General features: G+C 39.2%; 1 protein-coding gene across 1 annotated transcript in view; it reads right to left on the reverse strand.

Annotated features, from left to right (window-relative positions):
• Nucleotides 1–25,077, reverse strand: part of rnf31 (ring finger protein 31) — a 50,749-nt gene that overhangs the window by 14,425 nt on the left and 11,247 nt on the right. Inside the window, exons 3-17 of the mRNA XM_042498254.2 lie at nucleotides 23,579–23,725; nucleotides 22,010–22,165; nucleotides 21,627–21,683; nucleotides 19,904–20,102; nucleotides 17,482–17,659; nucleotides 10,887–11,020; nucleotides 10,188–10,360; nucleotides 7,901–8,134; nucleotides 7,629–7,814; nucleotides 6,930–7,097; nucleotides 6,019–6,204; nucleotides 4,752–4,958; nucleotides 4,245–4,418; nucleotides 2,661–2,759; nucleotides 1,665–1,754 (exon numbers count right to left, since the gene is read on the reverse strand). Coding sequence (XP_042354188.2) covers nucleotides 1,665–1,754; nucleotides 2,661–2,759; nucleotides 4,245–4,418; nucleotides 4,752–4,958; nucleotides 6,019–6,204; nucleotides 6,930–7,097; nucleotides 7,629–7,814; nucleotides 7,901–8,134; nucleotides 10,188–10,360; nucleotides 10,887–11,020; nucleotides 17,482–17,659; nucleotides 19,904–20,102; nucleotides 21,627–21,683; nucleotides 22,010–22,165; nucleotides 23,579–23,725 — 2,388 coding nt within the window. The remainder of the gene's footprint in view (nucleotides 1–1,664; nucleotides 1,755–2,660; nucleotides 2,760–4,244; nucleotides 4,419–4,751; nucleotides 4,959–6,018; nucleotides 6,205–6,929; nucleotides 7,098–7,628; nucleotides 7,815–7,900; nucleotides 8,135–10,187; nucleotides 10,361–10,886; nucleotides 11,021–17,481; nucleotides 17,660–19,903; nucleotides 20,103–21,626; nucleotides 21,684–22,009; nucleotides 22,166–23,578; nucleotides 23,726–25,077) is intronic.

A 25,077-nucleotide genomic window follows, 5' to 3' on the forward strand; every position in this document is an offset into this window, starting at 1 on the left:
CACAACAGTTTTTAGACTCCTGGTTTTCTTTGGCAGTATGCGGCCCACAGGAGTGTTTCTCTTGTTGGCCCCACCAAGTTCCCTAGTTCCTACTTGGCTCATAGACTTTACATTGTGATGACATCACAGATTTTTAAATCATTTTTCTCAGCTCCAGGTAAGTTTAACAAATATAAAACTACCATGCATCAAAAATTCAGAATACAAAGGATTATAATTAATCTTGTTTGCAGTTCAAGGTGTCCTTTCAGCAGTTTTATGGATGTGTCTTGGGCCTGTTGGGGAAAAATGCTTTTTGGACCACAGTGGATTTTTCCACTCGGACAAGTTTGCTGCATGATTGAGCAGCTTTCCTGGGGGTGCAGTAATAATGTGTGCTGCTGTCCATCCATCATATTAGCAACTACTACTGCAATCAACTGCTAAAGAATATTTCTTGCTAAGTTGTTCATTGGTTTTTGTGCCTTGTTGTTTTACATACCTGTGAAATATGTCTGAATGCAGCACAAAAAAGTAATGTCAATACAGGTTTTAAGTGGTTAATAAAAGGATACAAATGTACAGAGGAATGACAAGTAACAACAGACTCTGATGGTGATAATCTGTTAGTAATGGTGCAAAGATGAGTTCAGATCAGCAGGAACACAGACATTTGTCAGGCCCAATGGAAAGAAAAACTAAATCCAAAACCCTGAAAGCAAATGAGTTTTTCTGCACTTGAGATAATTTTTCATTGAGCTGTCGGAACATTCAGATAAAAACACAGGATTAGATATTTTTATCTCAAATTCCTAATGGAGCAGGCAGCTGCCCTCTACAGTCTTGTTTAAAACAGGAAAGGTAGCAGAAAAACTAGCTTATTTCTAAAAATCAGCACAACTGACAAAGAAAAATATATAGATAAAATCGTAAATATTTAACAAAAACCAAGAAGATGTCTTTAAATAACGAAACACAGGAATAAGCACATTCATAAATGACTGGTGCATCAGAGAGGAGGCAAAACAAATTAACTACTTTTGTATGTGTACAGACTAATTAACTGTAAGGTAAAAATTCCTTTTATTGTGTTGCCAGCAGCTGCAGCTGAAGGTGTTGCACACACCCTAGGTATGTTTTTCATTATTCAGGACAGTTTGAGCTCCAAAAGGTCAAATTTCACACAGCACATTTTTCAATATTTATGGGAATGAAGTCAAGCTTCAGCTTTTTGGCTTAAAGATACGAGTCTCACAGCAGAGGAGTAAAAGTGGAGGTGACAGTCCCTATTTCACAACACGAGTCCAAGTCTGTAGACTCCTGTGTCACATATATAAAGACATCAACGTGATGGTGAAAGATGAGCCAGTGATCAGACACATTATGTGGCGCATTTGTGGTCAAAAGGCTGAACTCATGCCTCATATCCATGTCTTGAAGGGTCATTTTTGGATTCTTTTCTCCAGAGGCATGTGAGAGGTGAGAAGTTTTCTTTGAGAATTCAGTGAAACACGGAACGAAGAACTGATATATAAATGGTCATTTTTTATTGACTTGAAGGGGAAGGAAAGATGATAAAAAGGGCTAAAACAATGTTTTGTGAAAAATCAAATACAGCGAGTACGAAATAAAAAAGAGAGAGAGATTAACACAACACAGAGAGAAAGAGGGAAACAAATACTTACAGGCCTTTTACACTGAGCACAGAAACTGTTGCGACACTGGAAACAGGTGACTTTAAGCTGATCGCCATCGTAGATAAACCCATATGAACACTGCAGAGAGGAGAGGAGAGGAGAGGAGAGGAGAGGAGAGGAGAGAAGAGAAGAGAAGAGAAGAGAAGAGAAGAGAAGAGAAGAGAAGAGAAGAGAAGAGAAGAGAAGAGAAGAGAAGAGAAGAGAAGAGAAGAGAAGAGAAGATTTTAGATTAAACACACACACACACACACACACACACACACACACACACACACACACACAAGGAATTATTTTTAATGTACTTCATTCAAAGTAGATTGCTTTTTGATAATGACAGTCTGGAATATGTCAGTGATTAGCAGCAACATTGATTGTGAGAGTGCACCTAGTGGAAATAGCGTGTATTTTCTCCATATGCCAAATATTGTAAAAATTACATCATCAGGTAGAAAATTGTAAAAATGCCAAATTCCAAGGCCAAAGCCCAGAATGACACCCAGAAATAATACAATGCATGTTTTTATGCATTGATGGTTGTGGGATCAAAAATGTCAGTTTGAATAGGTTTCAATGGTGATTTTTTTTTTCTTGCACTTAAAAGTCTGAACGTAACAGGCTAGTTTCCACAGTGTATTTTAGAGTTATTGTAGGAGCTGGGCTGAAAATTCACAGATTAAACAAAAATACACAATAAACAAAATTTCTGCTATATGCATGAACACAGCCAAAAAATTAAGAATGGAAAGCACGTAAAAAGTGCCAAGCGGTCTTCAAGGGTTAATCACTACCTTTGACCCCAATGCAAACAGATCTATTGTTTTAACAATGTCACATTGAAAAAGTGTAATACTTAGAAAAAACCACACTGTTTGAACACTGCTTATGCTGTTGTTGTGTTGACAAGAAAAAAAACACTCTTAAGCTGTGGCTTAAAAAACGTTTTCTTTTTGTTGAGAGTTCGGGAGTGATTTATGTTGTACTCACATGACAGCACCAGAGGAACTTGGGGTCCTTGATGAGAGCCTGCTCTGTCAGCTTCTTATGGAACAGCTCATAGACTTCTGGCTCCAGACACTCTCGCAGCTGAAGTACATCATTCAATAATAAATACAAGAGAAATCACTTTTTACTTTCTCATGATGTTAGAAAAAGTCAATTAATTGCGTTAGTGCAACTAAAACTTGGCTTTTAAAACACATGTAAACCTGTTAGTGCAACTGAAATCAGACTAAGGTGAATTTCTTGATATCAGACTAACACGCTCAGATAATGTTTTGGAAGTAGAGTTATTCCGTCGTAAACACCTCAGTCAAACTTTAATTGGACTCTGTGCGTGCATCTAGTTGCTGCGTTGGCTTCCCTTGATTTTTACGGATAGGGACTGTTGGTTATTTATGAGGGGGGAAGGGATAGGAAAAAGGGTCCGGCATAAAACAAATTAAGCACTGAGAAGAGACTTTTTAATTTTGGCTTGGGTGAGGGACATAAAACCATAAAAGGTAGTATTTTATATTTATCTTCAAAAAAAAAGTCACACCCCAGCCATCCCCTCTTTGAATAAATAAAGTACAGTCCCACAACACCAGCACAGAAGCTAAGTGATGTCCTGCTGTGGAAAGGGCTGCAGCAAAACATATTTTAGCCACTTAAGAAAATCAATATCAGTTTAAGTGCTGACTATATTTGAATCTTGTCTCCTCCTTAGCTTCCACAGCAGCTGATGGAGGCAGTTGTAGAGCAGCAGCTCCGCTGTTCAGTGAATTAAATAAATGTTTTTCTCAGTGCAGTCTGCTGTTTTTGAAATACCAGCTTCAAATCCCCATCAGTAAGTGCTGTCTTACAGCAACATAAAGCACTGAAAATATATTTGGGGGCTAAAAACGAACCAATGAAGGTGGAGTTTGCTCAGCACCGTTTGATTATAGATCACTAGCTGCTGTTATCTTCACAATTTTCTCAATCTAATTTTCCAGGTCTGGAAAAGTTATGAACTTTGTCACAGTAATCTTTTGCAAATAACTTTACACGTCCCACTCCAAGGCTTAAAAAGCATATTCCTGCATTCTTATGTTGCAGCATTGTTTTTCAGACTTACATCCTGGAATGAGTTTCTAATCATATGCATTAGGAATACACTTATTGTGTAATAATTTCCCTCATGCTTGGAGTCAGTGCCAAACTAGTATAATCTAAATTCTTGTTTGACTGTGCCTGTTTACACTCAGTTCTAATACAGTTAGAAGCATTAGATTAGATTAGATAAGATTAGATTAAATTAAGACAATTACTTTACATACAATAACTAACATTTGGAGTATACTGTGCAGCTCTGTTCTTATATGACTGGGAATGGTGTCTGAAATGTTATTATGGGTCCTTTAAAAGTCATGGAAAAGTTTTGAAATTTTATCCAAGAAAATGTGTAGGAACCCTGAAGTAGTCACTATGTTAAGAAACTTAAGGCATCACATATGTTACAGGAACATATTGAATAATGATGTGAGCAGGCAGCAGCAGTCTTCATGTTCTCCATCATTTCTCCCTCTGCTCCTCTCTTTTATTTGTTACCTGGATGTCCAGGGTGGAGAAGTAGCTGTTGAGGTGTTCGGGGTCGTTGATGTCTGGCTCCCAGCAGACGGGACACACCATGTCTCTGATGTGTTTGTCCCTTACAGCGATGGTGAAATGCTGCTGGAAACAGCCACAGCACACAGAGCACTGACAGGATGTCAGAGACTGCATCTGAGAGAGGAGAGAGGGGGAAAGCAGAATTAAGATATGCTTCAGCTCTGCAAAGCTCTTAAGAACACTCACTAGTCACGTTTCTACCAAAATTTCGTGCACTTTCAAACTAAATTTTCAGAAAAATCTATAAAAGAAAATGTGATATTCTATTGTACTTGCATTTATCTTTTATGGATACATCAACTTTTTCACCTCCTCCAAGCAAAGACACTTTTAAAAATATTTCCAATTGTTTTCACATTTTCAGCTTTGCAACTCAGATTTTTTAATGCACAAATTGAAAATGTGCATAAAACCAGGTGGATACAGCAGCGGCTGCAGTCTCAGTACCTTGCTGTGGGGGAAGACAGAGAGGCAGATGGGGCACTCTTTAGCCAGCACTCTCTTGATGAACTCCCTGTCGTGGGACTCTCGAACAGCCTGCACTACGTCCTCCAGTGAGTAAGGGGCGCTGTGCTCCAGAAGCAGTGACAGTGCCAGCTCACAGCGACCCCAGCTGGGAAGATTGTACACCGCCAGTAACCTCCGACATATGCGCTGAAAGAGAAAGAAGGAATTATGTAGAAGAATACAACAAAGTCCTACCAGCAATCCTAGGCTATTGTTTTGCCCTGCAAGTGTACTCTTTAGAGCTGCATTCATTTATCTTATAAGGGCAACAGAACATCAAACACTGAAAGAAATATGATAAAGTTGTTGTGGTGAAGGTGTTAAAAAACAGTTTTACCGATGCAACAAATGCAGAGCAATATTAATGTTTAGGCTGATGACTCAATCATCACACAGAAGCATGGATGAGCTGATGTTGCATTTGCTGAAAACGTTGCATCATACAACAGAGCTAACTTTCTTTCAGACCGAGAGCTGTTTCTCTCCTTCTGGCTAATGTCTGGTCACAGGAGTATAAAGTGGATGAGATGTGATTGAGGCTCACTCAGCAACGGGAAATCAGAGACTGTTCTGTGCACATCTTAACAGAGTCATTGTTAACCCCTAACATCCTGGATCAAGCTGTTGCACTGGATAGACGGACCTTGTTGGGAGCCAAAAGGACACAAGACTCTAATGTAAATTCAAAAAATGCACTGCAGGAATTAAATGATCAGCAGCAACATGCCCAAGTAACACGATGGAATTTTCATAGTAGCTGCTGATTTTAATTAACTCAAGTGTTTAAAAAGTACAGTAATTCTGTAAGATAAATTAAATATGTAATTATGGTAATTGTAATTAGTTTTCTGGAAATTTCCTCTGGCTTCCTAAAAACAATTTCCACAAATTTCTCGCAATTTAAAAAAAAATTCTTGTCAAGTTGTTCAATCCCCCCATGTTTTCAAAAGAACTCAAACCACTTGCTCAGGTTTCAAAGGTTTTATACTTGTGAAAGGCATCTGAATGCAAAAAAAGTGACGTCAATCCTGCTGTCAGAGGATTAACGTGGAGAAATTGTTTTCATTACCGTAACATGAACTGGCAAGACAAGCAACTTAAGAGAGTTCACGACTTTCACAAACAGCAGACTGATAACAGGACACAGATGTCTGAGGCCCGTGAGCTGTGAGCGGACCCGGTGGCTGGAGTGTCTGCGTGCTCTCACCTGTTTGTCAGGGTGATGGATGTCTACTGGAGGCTCAGGCTTGTCACTCCAAATGCGCTTGTGAAAAGGCTCCAGCAGGGGTCGCTGCAGCAGGGCTAGGGCCCCTCTCACCTCCCCGCCACTCTGCCTCAGAACATCATGACAGAGAGCCTCCTCACTGAACCCCAGTGCACTCAGCTCCTTCACCTAGGAGGGTGGAGGGAAGAAAGAACACCATCTGTACACTCCGAAGGCTGATCTGTGGTCGGTGCTCGACACTTTTGAAGACTGTGGCTGGACTAAAACAGTCAGACAAAGTTTTTTTGGTAACACTTTCCATGAAGAACACATCTATAATGCATCATGAGGGCATTCACAGCTAATTATAATGCATTCATAATGCTTTATGACAGCACTCATAAACAAACATAATGCTCACTGACACACTATATTAACAGACATAAAACATTATAGATTTGACGTAAAATGAATTATAAGTGTCAAGTGTCTTGTGGATGCTCCTGACAAGTTATAAACTAGAGGTTGACTGATGGGGCTTATAATGCATTATATATGACTGTACTCATCTACACACACATCAACAATTAACAATTAACAGTCCATGCAGAATAATAGGTTATGAATGTATGTGTTTAGTAAAGTGAGGTACATATTGATACATTTATAATAACGTATGCCTTGTCATAATGTTTCATTGTTGGTGTTCAGTCAAGTGTAATCATTTTCATGCATTCACAATAATCTATGTCCCATCATAAATGGTTATAGTTGTGGTCTTCTTAGACAGTGTTCCCTTTTTTTTTAAATTTATGCTTTGTCAAAAGGTTTCACCCTTCTCCATGGTAACCAGGGAAGCCTTGTCTTTTTAATGGTTTGAGTCGAATTGTTGGATGGATGGTAGTATTTGTCACCTTGGCGAGTCTGTCCCTCAGAGCTTGTCTGGCAGCTCTCTCAGTGTCGCCCCCTGCTGTTAGCCAGGCCTGCTTGGCCTCTGCTCTGGACAACTGGACCACGCTTTCACTTTCTGCTGGGTCCATCTCTTTCCCAGCATCCTCTGCAGGACCTCCACATGACCTGCTCTGTGTCAGAAGAATTACCTTTTAATGAACAGAAAACACAACTGGGAGATGACTGCATTTCCACTGAGTGATATTATGCGACTTCTCTCACGATGTTACACGACTTTCCTTTCGCAATAATATTCCAAGAAGCATGGCAATGGATTTCCAAAACATTGATAGATTTATTTCTATTGCAGCCACTTATTAAAGCCAATCTAATATTGCCGTCATTTCTTTGTCTTGTATGAGAGTAAAGAAGACCTCGGTCTCTTCTTCCGTCCACACATATCGAGTCATGTTTTTCAGAATGTCATGTGACTTTGAAAAATCTTTTGAAATACTACCACATGCGAACGTAAAAACTTTTTTGTGACAAACAGGAGTTTTTTTTATGAAATTGACATGTTTCCATTAGGCATATTTAGTATTCACAATTTCAATTGGCACAATTTAAGGTTTAATGGAAACCTGCCTAGTGACAGTCAGAGAGACACAAAGGTGCAATTTGTCGGGATTTAGCAGACATTGTACTGAGAGAAGCATACTGACTGTGCGCTGCGTTGTGGTGCTGTCAGAGACAGACTTAAGGGAAGATGTTGCCACCAGCATCCTGATCTGGTCTAACAGCAGAGGAAGCTCCGTCTTCAACCACTTGCACGGCAGGATGCTGCTGTCCCCTGCTACCCTCATGCTCGTGTACACCTCCTCTGGACTCACTCCTTTCTTCTCCCCATCCTGACACAGACAGAGAGGACAGAGATGCTAGAACACAAACACAGAGTGCAGTCTTGTTCAAAGGTCAGTGACAGGTGATGACTTGCTCTGATCAGCTGAATCAGCTTCAGGCCCTCCTCCTTCATCAGCCTCTGCCTCCAGGAGTCCAAGTCCTCAGGGGCGGGCTCTTTGGGTTTGATTGGCAGGGCAGGGACCCGTCTGACAGGAGAGGGAGGGCGGAGCTTCACAGGCAGAGGTGCAGGTTCTGGACGGGCGAGGTCACACATCTCACACACTGTAGCTGGAGAGTAGTTCAGATAGGTGCAGAACTGACACACCCACTGGGGAGACAGACACAGACAGACACAGAGAGGGAGAGAACTACTCAGTACAAAAAAGTCAAAACAAAATCATCTACACCTGGAGGGGATCATGTTTTTTGTGGTGTGTGTAGGGTTGTTGTGATCCATTGATCTGGATCGATATATCGATTTGATGAGCAAGGATCATGTATCATAGATGCAAAGTTAAAAACATCTATCCCTATTTTCCTCTTCCGGGTGCACCTTTATTTGAAAATATGCGTTTCCGTCACACAGTGTCAGGCAGATGATGGCAAACAGCCAAAAGAAAGACGATGAGGACATTATTAACCCGGAAATCAGTGCGGAAATATTTTGTTTTCTGAGAAACTGCAGGTCAACAGACAGAGCACATGTCATATGAAAACAACAGCCATATTCAGGAAACATCATGTCCCTGCTGTGGATTCTCATTTTGCCAACTTCTAACAGAAACATTAGCTAAGCAAAATTTGGCTGAAAAGACATGCATGCAAACTGAAAATCATCTGTACTGTTCTGTCAGGAGATGCAGTGACTTAAACCAGCAGTGAGTCAGAGAGAGCATAAATAAAACATGTTAAGTGCTTAAGTTATGAGTAGAGGAAAAGTCTGCTAGCCTTTAAGATAATATATGCAATGTAAAATGCCATAGGCTTATGCTAATAAAGTTAGCATGTTGTATATGAGGGGGAAACGTGGCTAACAAAAGGCAGTTGTTTTGTCTATGATCCTATTATTGAGCAGATATTTATACTTTTGTGAAGTGATCTTGTTGTTAATCCATATTTGATGGCTGTTGGGAGTAGTTTGCCCTCAGGGCTTTAAGTCAGATATTCCATAAGTTCTAGGAAAAAGATCCTGGTCTAAGTTAAAATGAAAAGATTTTTTTTCTACAGAAAGGGTTTTCGACAGAATGACCAGTTTACATTATTTCCATTTATTTACAAGTTGTTTATATTTTTTGGCCAAAAGTTAAGACAGGGGTGGCAGCTTCCTCTGCAACTGTGTTAAATGAACAGATAATATTGGCTCATATCAGTCGCTGGCCTCGAATCAAATTGAAATAGTATTGTGGCAAACTTTGTGATATCCACAAATATCATATTGTTGTCCAAAGAATCGATGTGATATCGCATTGTGATGAAACTAGTGATTTGACACCCTCTGGTTGGTTGGTCGATTGGTTAGTTGGACAGGCTGTGGGGTTACTTTCGTAGGGCCATTTGTCAACAAAAGCATTTTTTTCCAGCTGAAAATCCCAGATATTCTTCTGAAAATGCCAAGTTGGAAGCCCTGAAGTGCTTTGATTGTGTCTGGTTGCTATGCTATAGAATATCCACAGAAGTAAAAACATGGGTGCAAGATAAAATGATCAAAATGGACACACAGGCATGTCTATGTCCTCACTCTAACGGTTTTTTTTTGCGGGCTGGCGAATGCAGCACACATGCAGAGCTTTCCACAAGTTCTTTTTCTCATCTGCAGCTGAATGTCACTCGCTGTTTGGATAACTGGATCTGTTGATTGGTTCACAGCTGATCTGATCACATCAATGGATGAGAGAAGCTGTCTGCAGATGTTTTTAAGTGAAAGTAAAGTTTTCGGCCCAGCAGAATGAACACTTTAGTTTCACTTTTTAATCTCTGGATGAAGGGAATGCAACATTTTAAAATCTGTGTCTGAGTAAGGACTGACAGTCTATGAGAGGGCCTGTTTTTTGTCTTTTATGTTTTGCAACTGTTGTGTTTTCTGTGTTATGCCCCTACAGGCCAGACATAGATGTTGTGTGCTTTCACCTGTGTACACCTGTGGTGACCACAAATATAATCGCTCTCTCTGTCTCAGTGTGTCACTGCACCCTGAAGAAGGCACAAGCTGATACACATAGGTGCATTTTTTTTTAATGTTTCTAGCCCTATAAAATAAAGGCCTTTGATGCTTTTCAAACAATCAGTGTCTGAACCTGGATCTATTGCACTGCTGTTTTTAGGTTTTAAGATCCTTTTTTTTTTAAACTAAACTGCAGTATTGGACTGGTGTGTTAACAGACCTGGCTGTCAGGGTCACCAGGCATGCCCAGCACTGGTGCTGGTGGCCTGGGCGGGGTGATCGGTGGGTGGGACGGGGTCACTGGAGGTCGTGTGGCCAAGCGAGGTCTTTCACACACTTCACACAGAATACTGCTGGCTGCATTCACCATGGTACAGCTCTTACACTGCCACTCTGACAGGAACACATGAACACACACAACAGTCCGTAAATTCTATTGACATCATTTTTTATATATCTTAAAGCAGCATGGCTGTGGTGGCCATTTTCACCTTTCCTAAAAATAAATATTTCACAGTAAAAGCTCTACTCATGAGAGTGATGGGAAAAGACCCGAGAGCCTACACCCAACAGGGGCCCAAAGAGCCCACTTATACACACACATACTGATAGTTGGGCCTAAAATAAAAGCAGTAACAAAACACATTAAATATTTAAATCATGCATTAAATTCACAATTTAAATGACAAACAGTGTTGAAACCATCCTGATATACTGAACACAGTGCATACTTCAATCAGTATATAATGAATTAATTTAATACAACATGTCTTACAAGTTTTTCCAGTGTGACAGCAGCAAAAGTAGTAAGTGAAGGGATGATGTAGTTTCTATATCACTGAGGAAACTAGACAGGAGTAGAATAAAGAGAAGTGACTGGACACTACAGTTGTGGGATGCACCAGGAGAGAACACAGACCGGTGATGGTGGCTGGCTGAGAGTCATCAGCTTTCGAACCAATCAGTTCCAAACGAGGGCGCTCACACTCCTCACACAGCACATTGTGGACTGAGTTGACTTTGGTGCAGTGGAGGCAAGACCAGGTGGAAGAACTGAAACAGGAAGAGAGGGGCTGATATATTGCTATCAATGAATAAACATCCTTACACAGTGATTTTGTTCACACACTTGTAAAAGTCATACTAGCACTCAGTCCTAACTCTTAGCTGCAGACTCAGAACACATCGGCTTTTGAACTGAAGACGATTTAGCCTCTGAGCCTCACCTGCTGAGATGTTTCAGTTAAGGTGCAGTCAGGAATCTGATCAAACACACTTTTTGTCAAGTTCGGTGAATATCTCTGTGTTTACCAGGCACCTTTACATGAAACCTACTATTCTGATTGGAAAGGGTTTAAAAGCCAAAACAGATTAAACATGATCCATATAAACCCCTCAATCTGATTAAATTGGCCCAAAGTAATTCACATTTTAAAGAAAACATGGTGCTTGATAGCAGAGGGCTATTTTATGGTACATAAGTATTGATATTGATTGCATATTTGAGACAAATAAACAATGCAAAAAACATTACTGTAAACAGAAATGTAATTGAAGGGTGAGTGTTTTTAGCTTTGTGATTCTGTTGACTCCATTTATCTTTATTATGTTTCAGCTCAGCTAATTTTCCATTGATGGTAGAGGGAAGCTGAAAGACCTGAATGAGATCACAGGGTAAGTCATTTAAAAAGTGACAAAAAAAACACACTAGGCTTAATGGGGAATTATTTTAATTACTACTGTTACACTACTGTATTATATTTTTTTATTATGTTGTTATATATGTGATCTTGTTATTGTATATTGGTAACTTACAATAGGAGCGCTGGGTGCTAGAAGAACTATTTCGAAGTGGCACAAAAAAATATAAATATAAAAATGCAGAAGGCTTTAGTTTAATGTAGTTCATTAACATATAAATCCAGCAGAAGGCAATATTACACAGCCTAATGAAGGCTCTCCTCTGGAGCGCAGATCTGACGAATTCATGCATTCACAGGCAGTGGTTTACACTTTGTATTAAAATCATTCTTTTATATTAACAGTAGTGTGATTGTATAGAACAATGAAGTAGCCTAGACCTTTTTAAACAAAGGAAAAAGCTTGGACACAGGGACGGGCAAGCTGACAAAGGATCAAAGTCAGATAAATGATTAAAAAAGGATCAATATTGGTAGGCCTATCATATGAAACACTATAGACAAATGCTTAAGTTAGAACTTAGAAAGCTAATTTCCAAGTGAGTTATTAACTATGATAACACAACTAACAAAGTTTCATAACTGAAGTTGGAGAACAAACACGCCTCATCTCCCAAAGTGGTTTCCCACCCAGGCCTATAAAGGTATGTCTGACCCTCTCTCCTGTGCTTTTCTCCCTCCCTCTTTCAGCAAAAGAGCTAAACAGGATTCAATGGAGCCTGGAGACTCCCTGCACTAAGACAGCACCCTCATCCTGAAAACCAGCTCCTTGTCTTCTGTTTCTTATTTTTATTAAACCATGTACAAGGCCTCTCAATGGTGTGCTTGTTTGGGTAAAATGTTTTAATGCAATTTTTGAAAATGATAACCTAACATATTCTTTGTAGTTGTAATCTGTGGTGAGTGTAAGACTACTTCTGCTGGCATTACTTAATAACATTTTATTCATGTGTGTGAGCGTGCCTTTCTCTACATGCCTGGATCATCCCCGTGCAGCACAGCAAAGCATGTTGGAGACTATCTGATTTATATGGGGGCGGCACGGTGGCATCTGACTCTAAATTGCCCTTAGGTGTAACTGTGAGTGTGAAAGGTTGTCTGTCTATATGTGTAGGCCCTGCGATAGTCTGGCGACCTGTGCAGTGTATACCCCGCCTTCCTCCCGATGACAGCTGAGATTGGCTCCAGCCCCCTTGCGACCCTTACAAGGACAAGCGGTTTCAGAAAATGAATGAATATATATATATATGTATATATATATAGATAGATAGATAGATAGATAGATAGATAGATGCAATAAACAGCAACCTACTCCTTTACTATGGCAAGTCTAAAATATGTCACCATAACCATACTCATATTTATACTATGTTATTATACATTTTATACATAAAAGTACGACATATGTATGTATATATATATATATATATATGTATATATATATACACTACCGTTCAAAAGTTTGGGGTCACTTAGAAATTTCCTTATTTTTGAAAGAAAAGCACTTTTTTTTTCAATGAAGATAACTCAAAACTAATCAGAAATACACTCTATACATTGCTAATGTGGTAAATGACTATTCTAGCTGCAAATGTCTGGTTTTTGGTGCAATATCTACATAGGTGTATAGAGGCCCATTTCCAGCAACTACCACTCCAGTGTTCTAATGGTACAATGTGTTTGCTCATTGCGTCAGAAGGCTAATGGATGATTAGAAAACCCTTCTGCAATCATCTTAGCACAGCTGAAAACAGTTTAGCTGGTTAGAGAAGCTATAAAACTGACCTTCCTTTGAGCAGGTTGAGTATCTGGAACATCACATTTGTGGGGTCGATTAAATGCTCAAAATGTCCAGAAAAAGAGAACTTTCATGTGAAACTCGACAGTCTATTCTTGTTCTTAGAAATGAAGGCTATTCCATGCGAGAAATTGCCAAGAAACTGAAGATTTCCTACAATGGTGTGTACTACTCCCTTCAGAGAACATCATAAACAGGCTCTAACCAGGGTAGAAAGAGAAGTGGGAGGCCCCGCTGCACAACTGAGCAAGAAGATAAGTACATTAGAGTCTCTAGTTTGAGAAATAGACGCCTCACAGGTCCTCAACTGGCAGCTTCATTAAATAGTACCCGCAAAACGCCAGTGTCAACATCTACAGAGAAGAGGCGACTCCGGGATGCTGGCCTTCAGGGCAGAGTGGCAAAGAAAAAGCCATATCTGAGACTGGCCAATAAAAGAAAAAGATTAATATGGGCAAAAGAACACAGACATTGGACAGAGGAAGACTGCAAAAAAATGTTATGACGGATGAATCGAAGTTTGAGGTGTTTGGATCACACAGAAGAACATTTGTGAGACGCAGAACAACTGAAAAGATGCTGGAAGAGTGCCTGCCGCCATCTGTCAAGCATGGTGGGGGTAACGTGATGGTCTGGGGTTGCTTTGGTGCTGGTAATGTGGGAGATTTGTTCAGGGTAGAAGGGATTTTGAATAAGGAAGGCTATCACTCCATTTTGCAATGCCATGCCACACCCTGTGGACAGTGCTTGATTGGAGCCAATTTCATCCTACAACAGGACAATGACCCAAAGCACACCTCCAAATTGTGCAAGAACTATTTAGAGAAGAAACAGGCAGCTGCTCTTCTATCTGTAATGGAGAGGCCAGCGCAGTCACCAGATCTAAACCCCATTGAGCTGTTGTGGGAGCAGCTTGACCGTATGGTATGCAAGAAGTGCCCATCCAGCCAATCCAACTTGTGGGAGGGGCTTCTAGAAGTGTGGGGTGAAATTTCTTCAGATTACCTCAACAAATTAACAGCTAGAATGCCAAAGGTCTGCAATGCTGTAATTGCTGCAAATGGAGGATTCTTTTGACGAAAGCAAAGTTTGAAGGAAAAAATTATTATTTCAAATACAAATCATTATTTCTAACCTTGTCAGTGTCTTGACTATATTTTCTATTCATTTTACAACTCATGGTGGTAAATAAAAGTGACTTTTCATGGAAAACACAAAATTGTCCGGGTGACCCCAAACTTTTGAGCACGGTAGTGTATATATATATATATATATATGTATGTATATATATATATATATATATGTATATTTTTGGATATATTTCATATCTTTTATGTTTTACAAAATAATTGTTTTAATTTTAATCATATTTAACCCTTATTTGGCCCTTAGTTGCTTTTTTTCTATTGCCTCTGACTCTTGAGCTGCTGAAATGTGTGAATCTCCTGAGTGTGAGATTAATCAGTCTCTTCTAACCCTAGCTGTTAACATTAGTCTTCAAATATAAGCACGTTTTACTTTAAAAAACAATATAATAATGGAACTAAAGACAATGCGCTCTGTGTATATTGTAAATCAATGCGGTCACTGACTGCTATTTAGTGAAAATCTGAGTTTTGTCTCTCTGTATAATGTATTCTAATGGCCTGCCAGACACTTGCGGTAACCATTCGAAACTTCCATGAGTCACGTGACGCCTGAGCATTTTGAACCTCCGTTGTCATTACTCTGCTTATTCTAGTGCACTAGGCACGCTGTGTAAAACGGTGCGACGCTTCAACACGTTTTGTGAATCCACGTATTCATGTTATCGATTACGTCGCTGCGTCACCCCAGCCCTACTGTACATAAAGATGGACAACATGACAGCTCCCCCAAAGTGAGGTTACTCAATCTGGATCGCCCCCTGGTGTCTGACTGTAGTATAGCCCACCGCTCCATGTTAGTGAATGGACATAGGCTGAACTAAAAACTCAAAGTACACGCCAAATACATTTTTCCCAAAGATGGCTTCTGTCACTGAAGGTAGTTCTCATCAGTCTGATGATTGTTCACGTGTTTGTTTTTATGTTTGGTTAAATGATTTATTCAGTTATACAAACCCCAATTCCGATGAAGTTGGGACGTTGTGTAAAACGGAAATAAAAGGAAAATACAATGATTTGCAAATCCTTTTCAACCTATATTCAACTGAATACACTACAAAGACAAGATACTTAATGTTCAAACTGATAAACGTTATTGTTTTTTTGCAAAGCATTTGGGAACTGAGGACACTAAGTGTTGAAGCTTTGTAGGTGGAATTCTTTCCCATTCTTGCTTGATGTACGACTTCAGTTGCTCAATAGTCCGGGGTCTCCGTTGTCATATTTTGCGCTTCATAATGCGCCACACATTTTCAATGTGAGACAGGTCTGGACTGCAGGCAGGCCAGTCTAGTACCTACACTCTTTTACTACGAAGCCCTGTTGTAACACGTGCAGAATGTGGTTTGACATTGTCTTGCTGAAACAAACAGTGACATCCCCAAAAAAGACATTGCTTGGATGGCAGCATATGTTTCTCTAAACCCTGTATGTACCTTTCAGCATTAATGGTGCCTTCACAGATGTGCAAGTTACCCATGCCATGGGCACCAACACAACCCCATACCATCACAGATGCTGGTTTTTGAGCTTGATATGCGCTGATAACAGTCTGGATGGTCCTTTTCCTCTTTGGCCCAGAGGATACGACGTCCATGATTTCCAAAGACAATATGAAATATGGGCTGGTCAGACCACAGCACACTTTTCCACTTTACATCAGTCCATCTCAGATGAGCTCAGGCCCAGAGAAGCCGGTGGCATTTTAATGATATTGTGGACTGTGGACAATGAAATCCCTAAATTCCTTGCAATTGTGAATTGAGAAACATTGTTCTTATACTGTTGGAAAATTTGCTCACACAGTTGTTCACAAAGCGGTGAACCTCACCCCATCCTTGCTTGTGAACAACTGAGCTTTTCGGGGATGCTCCTTTTATACCCAATCATGACACTCACCTGTTTTCAATTAACCTGGTCACCTGTGGAATGTTCCAAACAGGTGTATTTGGAGCATTCCTCAACTTTCCCAGTCTTTTGTTACCCCTGTCCCAGCTTTTTTTGGAATGTGTTGCAGGCATCAAATTCAAAATGAGTGAATATTTGCAAAAAAACAATAACGTTTATCAATTTAAACATTAAATATCTTGTCTTTGTAGTTTATTGAACTGAATATAGGTTGAAAAGGGTGCGCAAATCATTGCATTCTGTTTTTATTTAAGTTTTGCACAATTTTCCAACTTGGAATTGGGGTTTGTACAAAAGGGGGCTTTTCCACCATGATTGACAGCCATGACAGCCAATCCATGCACTTGCATTAAAGGGAGCTGCTCATGATAGGTCGGACGGGTGTTTTGGCGGTAACTCCCCCACCGCGGATATCGCTACTGCGCAGACTCCGGCTCTCAGTGGCATCACCCTCGCAAGATCGCAACGCTCATATCTGGGATATTTTAACCTCACTTCAGCATAGTGGGGGTAGGTGGGGGCGTGTTGTCTATCTTTATATACAGTCTATGGTCGTGGTGTGTGTCTCATGGCCACTGTGAGCCCTGTCAAGTTACTTTATTCATTTTTGTGCTTGTCACACAGCTGTTCCGTTTATATATGTCAGCACATGTAAACACCAGATCGTATTAGAGGACATCCCATGTAAACAGCTAACCCGAAATCTTGAGTTACATTGATTTCAATCAGATTGAGAAAAAGATTGCATGTACTTGCAGCTGCTGTCTGTTTTGTGCATGAGCTGCAAAAAAATCTGGTGTTCATACACAGCCCTGACTCTAAGAAACAAGGGAAGTGGCTTAAACCAAGTCACACAACACTACTCCAGCCAATCAGCAACTGTGACGTTAATGGACGTGTACAGGACAGAGGAAAGGCCGTGGACTTATAAAGACAGGCGGTGTGAGTGACAGGGAGCCTGACCTGTGACTGCTCCTGTTTTGGGAAGATGATGACAAGGATGATGATGATACAGCGGTCCGTCGGTGGTTGGCCCTCTCTGGGTAGGAGTGGTACAGTCTGTCACATTCTGAGCAGAGCCCCTGGAGGCAGGTGAGGCAGTGGGCAGAGATCCGGAAGATTCCACAGATAGTGCAGTTCTCTGAAACCCAGATAACAAGTTACTGTACTGTCACACTGATTTTCCACTATAATATGTACCAAATCACAGATTAGATAATCACAAAATCAAAAACTATACTAGCACACTGAAAAAATTATAGCATACAGCGTGCAAATACAATAAACAAAGTCAGAGTGTCTACAGAATGTCCACATGTATCATATTAAAAAGGTCATTTACTGAAGACAATTTGTTTGAGAAACTATAATCCTATTAACTCCATGAGTGGAAAAAGCTGATTAAAAAGACACTGTTAAACATGCAATCAGGATGTAAGATGCTGATATTAGGATGTAAGATGCTGATATATTTTGTGTTGCTGGATGGTGAGTAGCTGAACAGCACATTGGTAATAAAACACCAATGTGTATTATAATTTTTTTTTGTTTTTTTTTTGGTCCACTGGGGAATTATATACAGCACCTTGACTCATCAGGACACAGTATTGTGCAATGGTCTTGCACAGAGAAACTGGTAGTGAATTAGGTCTGGGTATCAGTACTTCCTACCTTAAAGGTATTGACCAAAATAACTTAGTTGTATAGGTCGCCTGGGTCTGCCTAAAGACGAAGGCAGTCTGTGATAGAGAAGTTTTATTCACTGGCATGAATGCTGAACTTATGAGTTTCTTCAGTTTATCATATTTATTAGGGCATGGCTGGACAGGGACTTCATATTGTTTTTGTTTGTTTAGTATTTTTATATTTTGTCTGTTTATTTATTTTTACTCACCTCCGCTATGGTTTCCTGTTATCACCACCTGGCAGCAGTCATGATTTAATTTGATTCATTTAATGTAAGATGATTTGAGTAACAAGTTGACTCTCTTTCGTTAATCTGACATATTTTGATGTTGAAAAGTGTGAGATTTTCTGTTTAGATTTCGAGATACTGCTGATTATTAAATTTTTTTTGGAGCAACTGATTACCACAAGACAGATCCACCTGGAAAGTGTTTAGTAGCGTACATACCTTTTTATCTTGCATGTTTTTTTTAAGGTGAATTGTTACAAAGTAATAAATAGTATTGAAACATCTCTAGTCAAATGATACCTGCAGCTCACCTGGTAGAGCGGGTGCCCCCTTTCACACAATTTGTCCTATCAAAAAAAGAGAAATCCCCACAAAATACCTGCAGTCAATGTTTTTTGCACTGGGGATCTGATCCTGGACAGTCCTGACCCCCTGCAAGATTAGCAAACTTTCTGTTGCTGCTCTCTTCGGTTCCGCTTTTCTCCCAGCAAGCATCAGTTTAGTGTCTCCCTGGTTAGCACAAGCTAACACAACAGCTGCAGCTAACATCCAACACCAAGCCATTTAATTGTCCCAAAAAACTGACGCTGAAATGAACAGCTCAGCTCTGCTTTTAAACCCATTAATATCCGTTTTAGTAAAAATGGCTGTGTGATGCTAATAGTTAGTCCTGTCACTGTGTGGGGTGTGCAGCATTACTGGTTCTCCCAAATGTCTCCAGCAGATACAACTTATACAGTGTGTTGTGTGGTCAAGTAAAACACAGTGTATTTGATGGAGTTCCATTCACATTATGGGTAAGTATTTGTTTGGTAGCGGTATTATTTTGGGTACTGGTATTGGAACTTCTGAACACATTACTCCTGTGCAACAAAATTTACACTGATTGCCTGTTACTTACCACATTGATTTTAAAATTTGAATGGTCACTGTTAAAGCCCTACATGACCTTTCACCAAATTACGTTACAGATTTATTGACTCCCTATGTACCTGGCGTTGCCTCAGATCAGTGGATGCAGCTCTGCTCGTTGTTCCACGTTCTTGGCTTGCGGCGAAAGGAGACCTTCACTGTCAGAGCCCCCAAACTGTGGGACACTTTGCCTACTGAGATCAGACTCACTACATCATTAGCATCTTTTAAATCCTTTCTTGAGACTTTCTTCTATGGGAAAGCATTTATGAATATTTAATATGTTGCTGTTGCTAAATTTTATCATCCCCTCACAGCCACTGAAGGATTGAAAAATTCTCCAGTATTAATATATGATCACTATTTTGTTTGCATTGTATTTTATTTTATCTTGCTGCCTTGTTTTTATCTGTTGTTTTTCTGAAAAGCACTTTGTAACTTTGTTAAGAAAATGCTATATAAATAAAATGTATTATTATCATTATTATAACTGTTATTGGAGTTATTTTAGACAACAGCCCGCCCTATAGTCAATGCAGTAACACAGTTGTTTCTCACCTGGGTGTTTGTTTGAGGAGGTGGAAAAGACCTGAATGGACCTGAGACTTTGGTGATTTGTGGACAGGGACAGGCTGTGACTGCTGTCTCTGGAGGAGTGATGGTGGAGGGGAAAGGCTAGAGACTTGGTCTGACCGTCTGAACGGTTGGAGGAGGAGGGGAAGTGGCAGACCACGGCATCAGTGTTGAGACCCACGTCCTGACAGGAGAGAAGAGTGGGTGAAAGCTCAGCTGAAGAGGTTTTTGTTCCCTTTTTGTTTAATCTTGGAGTTTCCAGCTCAGCTCCTAAAATTAGACTAAAAACACACTTTGAAAACTATATTGTTACATTCAGACTGTTATGGTAAAAAAATGCACCACTGAAACCCATTCAAACTGCCATTTTTGATCCCACAACCATCAAAGCATAAACACATGCACTGTATTATTTGTGTGTGTCATTATGGGCTTTTGCCTTGGAATTTGTCATTTTTACTATTTTCTACCTGATTACATTATTTTTTAACCATATTTGACATATGGAGAAAATACATGTTATATCCACTCGGTGCACTGTCACAATCAATGTTGCTGCTAATCACTGACATAACCCAAGCTGTGATCATCAAAAGAAAAAAAAATACTATGCATGTAGTATATTGACAATAATTCATTTTTTGTTCTATTTTTTTTTCATCTAAAAACATAATGGCATCACAACAAAGGCATTTAAAAGGCTTAATTTCTGAATATTAATGTTCATTTTATATTTTTGTTTAGGACTGATGACGGTTAAAAAATAAAGTTAATGAAAGTAGAAAATAATATTGGTGTATATCTTTTATAGCCTGATTTTGAAAAGTGCATTTTGTGCGTGAAGCAATACAAGTGTGTATAACATTAAAAAGCGCCCTAAGGGTTAAATGTAAAAATAATGACTAATAACTAATAACTTATAAGAGGAAATGACCCAAAAATTAGCAAGACATTAGTAAGAAGTAAAAGAAAATTTTCTTAAAAATCAACACAAAAATAAACATAAAAAAGCAAACAAACAAAAAAGCAAAAAAACAGGAAAGTAAATTAATAAAAAATATTAAGATTAATAAGTAATTTTCCATAAAGTTAAAATTAATAAGTAATTTCCATAAAGGAAATAACCTAAAGAAACTGTCTACCTAAAGAAATATTATAATTCTGTTAAGTAATTTTAAATATCTCATTTTGAATTTCAAATTAATCACTTTCCTTAATCGATTAATTGGTAAAAATTAAAGATTGAGTAATGGTATTTGAAAAAACCAATGTCAAGCAATACCACATGTGTTTTATCCTCAGTCAAACCTCACGGCAACATATTGCATATATATTCTGACAGCATTTCATAGCCTAATAACTAAATTACACATGTTCAATTGAATTCTTAACGACCAATTAATTGATCATTAATTAATTGTTATCTTCCCTAATGTAATCATGATAAATATAAATAAAGTTCTCTTTTTCGTTTAAAAAATTAAATAAAAAACTCTAAATGTAATAATTTCTTGCGAATTTAAGGACACTTTTTGCCAAGTTTCTCAATGCATGTTTTCCAAATTTTAAAAACGATTCAAACCAATCTTCTCAGGGTTCAAAGGTTTAAATATTTGGGAAAGGCGTCTGAATGCAGCACAAGAAAGATGATGTTGCTCTAGGTTTCAAGGGGTTAAACATGATATGATGGAGGTATGATAAACTCTACCTTGTGTCTTAGTGTGGGGATGATTCTCTCATAGAACTCTGGATGGCCATGAGCCTCCTGGAATCAAACCAAAAACAGTTTTTAGTAATGCTTTCTATCTCAAGTCAAGCAAAAGGTGCAAAGCACTGCACGTACAACGATGTATACTTGACCCAGAGCACATACACAATCACCATAAAAGATATTAAAACAACTTTACAATGACTGCAAAATATAAAGTTTTTAATGCTTTCTTCATTATACAAGAGACAGTTGGACACTGACTAACTGAGCTGAAACTTATTAAGAATTCTCATGCAATTGCTACAAACAGAGGATGCAGAAGAAACACTTTTCCTGAGAAAATCAATAACATGTAAGCAGTAAATAGACAACACACACACCTTTATAAGCATTTCTAGCTCCATCCTCAGGCTCATCACTTCCAGTGTTACAGCTGCAACTCGGCCCACATCAGGATCCATGACATCATCGGGGAAGCTGAGCCCGTCTGGCTGCTGATTGGAGTAACCATAGAGACAGAGCACTGCGCGTCCTCCCTGGGAGGGGAGAGAACAAACAGCACATGAACTCAGCTTTTCAGCAGACTTTTTGAGTGTGAAGTAGGGTTGGGCAGTATGACTTTAAAATAATATTGTGATATTTTAAGGCTATATATATGTACACAGTATATATCTCAATATTTTTAAATGTTTTTAAACTAATGTTAACAACAAAAACACAAAATCATTGAATCAACTGCAGTTACAATAAAGATAAATAGCAGATAAAACTGTCAAATAATACAGTTGAATACACTACTGTTATAATAACAATTTATTAAATAAGGTTATAAGGAAGTTAAATAAAGTAATTATATAATGGAATTTCAAAAAGTATTGTTTTACTGAGATAAATCAAAGCAGGATCTGTGGTGCTTTTATTTTGAAGGACCTGGCTCGTCTTAGGCAGGAAGTGCTGATGTTTTTGTTGTGGAATTGAAGCTTCCAGTCAACAGTTGGATGTTAGCTTTAGCAGACAGATACCGTGGGACCTTTAACTGTGACGATTCATTCACTGTGAGCAGACAACAAACTAACAGCTCTGCAGCTCAGATATTAATCATATCTGCAAGTCGCTCTTGTGCTCCGTGGTCACAAAATGTGACTAAATAGATGCAATCAGAACTCTGATAGATACAAACAGATACAAACACACACCTCAGATGCTCACACCACTGCCAGTACCACTCATTAAGTTAGACTGTTATGGCAGCGCCGTTAACCATGATGACTTATTCTCTGTAAGCTGGAAACAAACTCACAGCTCTTAAGTTCATATAGTAATGGTATTTGCAAATCCTAGTAGTGCTCCATGGTCACAAAAAAAGAGAGCTGCAGGAGAGAGCGAGTGAAAAGAAATATTGGTGGCTTATAAAAACGGCATGACAATTTATACTGGATGTTCGCCATATAGTCATTTTGAATATCGCACGTGGAACAAGCCATGATACTTCAAGTGTATTCAATACATCGCCCACCCCAAGATTCAGGATGGGACTGGAGCAGGTTTCAGCACAGTTTTGGGGAAGATCTAAAGGAGGGTTGGGACATGAGCAGAACACATGCAAGGCAGGTTCACAGAAGGACCGGTTCAGATTCGAGATGACATGTTAAGGGCTACAATGACTGCTCCGTGCCAAATGGAGGAGTCAGTGAGAAAAATGAACATGCTCATATCTCTGCTAACTACTTTCACTTTGGTCAGTCAATATTCTGGACTTATGAACACAGGCTATAAGTAGACTGACTACACATGCCATCAGTATGTTTCGAAGGCTTGTGCGTAACAGTTTAATCAGTTACCAGCTCTTTGTATTGCTTCCTTTGGTTGAAAGTTCCTTTTATTCTTGGTATGTTTTCATAGAGCACATGTGATTCCCTACTTTCCTTGACAATATGTTTCTGCATTACCTGAATAGCATCGACAGTGGCTCGGAACACCGGGTTGTTGTGTTTCACGGTCCTCCAGTACTTTGGCCTGCTGGGATTTGTCAAATTACAGCCATACTTTTCCAGGATGTTCAGTGCTGTCGACAAGCGCTGCAGAGATGCAAGGGTCTGAGGAGGAAACACATAACATTGGTAGAGCTGTAAGCTTTTTTCCTTATCCATCAGTTTTATATAATATAATAATATAATATTTTTTCATAAAACAGTCAAAACAAACTTATCAATGAGCAGATGATCACACAAAGTTTCACCAGTTGAAGATTCAAAACACACAAGTAATTTTATTTGCCAATTTGATATAACCATATCGTCAGACTCTAGTTCAGTTTTTACTTAAGGGCCCCTGCATAGGAACATACAATCAAGCCCCAACCTCCAAGGCCAAAAAACAAAGCCAGTGCAGAAGTGCCAAAACCTGCAGTCCACCAAATGCTGCCGCTTCAGGTTGGTTCTAGGGCCTGCTTTAATATTACACACACTCCTATCACTCTGCACACAGAATACGCCTATTATAAAATATTATTATTTTCTACTTTCATTTTTTAACCAACATCAGTCCTCATCATAAATATCAAATATTCATTCATTTTCTGAATTTTAACCCTTTAAATGCCAGGTTTTTGTCATGATGCCAATTTGTTTTTAAAGAAAAACAACCAAAATTAATTATTTTCAATATACTAAATAGGGGTATCAATCTTTCAGTATCTCACGATTTGATTCAATTTCGCTTCTTGGGGTCACGATTCCATATAGAATCAATTCCCCATTCAAAATACAGGAGGTGTAATTTCAGGATCTACTCTAGTCTGTTTTGCCAGTGGCATATTATGTTATGAAAGCAAAGTGTGTATGAAATTATGGAGGTTTTATTATGTTCAAGGTTTTTTGTTGTAGAAAACCTTTCTCCCAAGTGTTGGGAATCAGAGAGTGAAAAAATAAACATTGTAATTATTATAGTTCAAAAAATGGACACACTTTTCAACTGTTTTTTTTTTTTTTTTGCAGTTGTTTGTGTATCCCATTATCTGTGCCATTCTGCAAAGCAGCTCCTCTTTGTGATGCTGCAGAGGGCCACATCACACTCCTGACACTTCAGAGAAGGGCCTGATTTTCCTGCCTGCTCCGCCTGCAGTGAACACAAAGTTTACATCCATATGAGGCCCTGCTGCTTGTTAGACTGTCTCCTGATTTACCCTCGTCTCATTATTATTAAAGGGGCTACCACCATTTATTCAAATGCACAAGGCACAATAACACAGAGCGAGAGATACAGTAGGATCAGGCCAATCACAGTGCAGATTGCACCAGAAGACATGTGGCATACGTAAGCGGATACAAAGCGTCAGATCATCTTCCGATTGGTGGACAAGACCACAACAAACCTCTGACCTCTCTGCAAAGGATCCATTGGAAACTGATACGTCGCTTAGCATCAGTGCTAATGTACTTTTATTAGG

Source organism: Plectropomus leopardus, chromosome 12 (assembly GCF_026936395.1).
Source record: "Plectropomus leopardus strain MGB_pleo_1.0 chromosome 12, ASM2693639v1, whole genome shotgun sequence".
NCBI classification, from domain to species: domain Eukaryota; kingdom Metazoa; phylum Chordata; class Actinopteri; order Perciformes; family Serranidae; genus Plectropomus; species Plectropomus leopardus.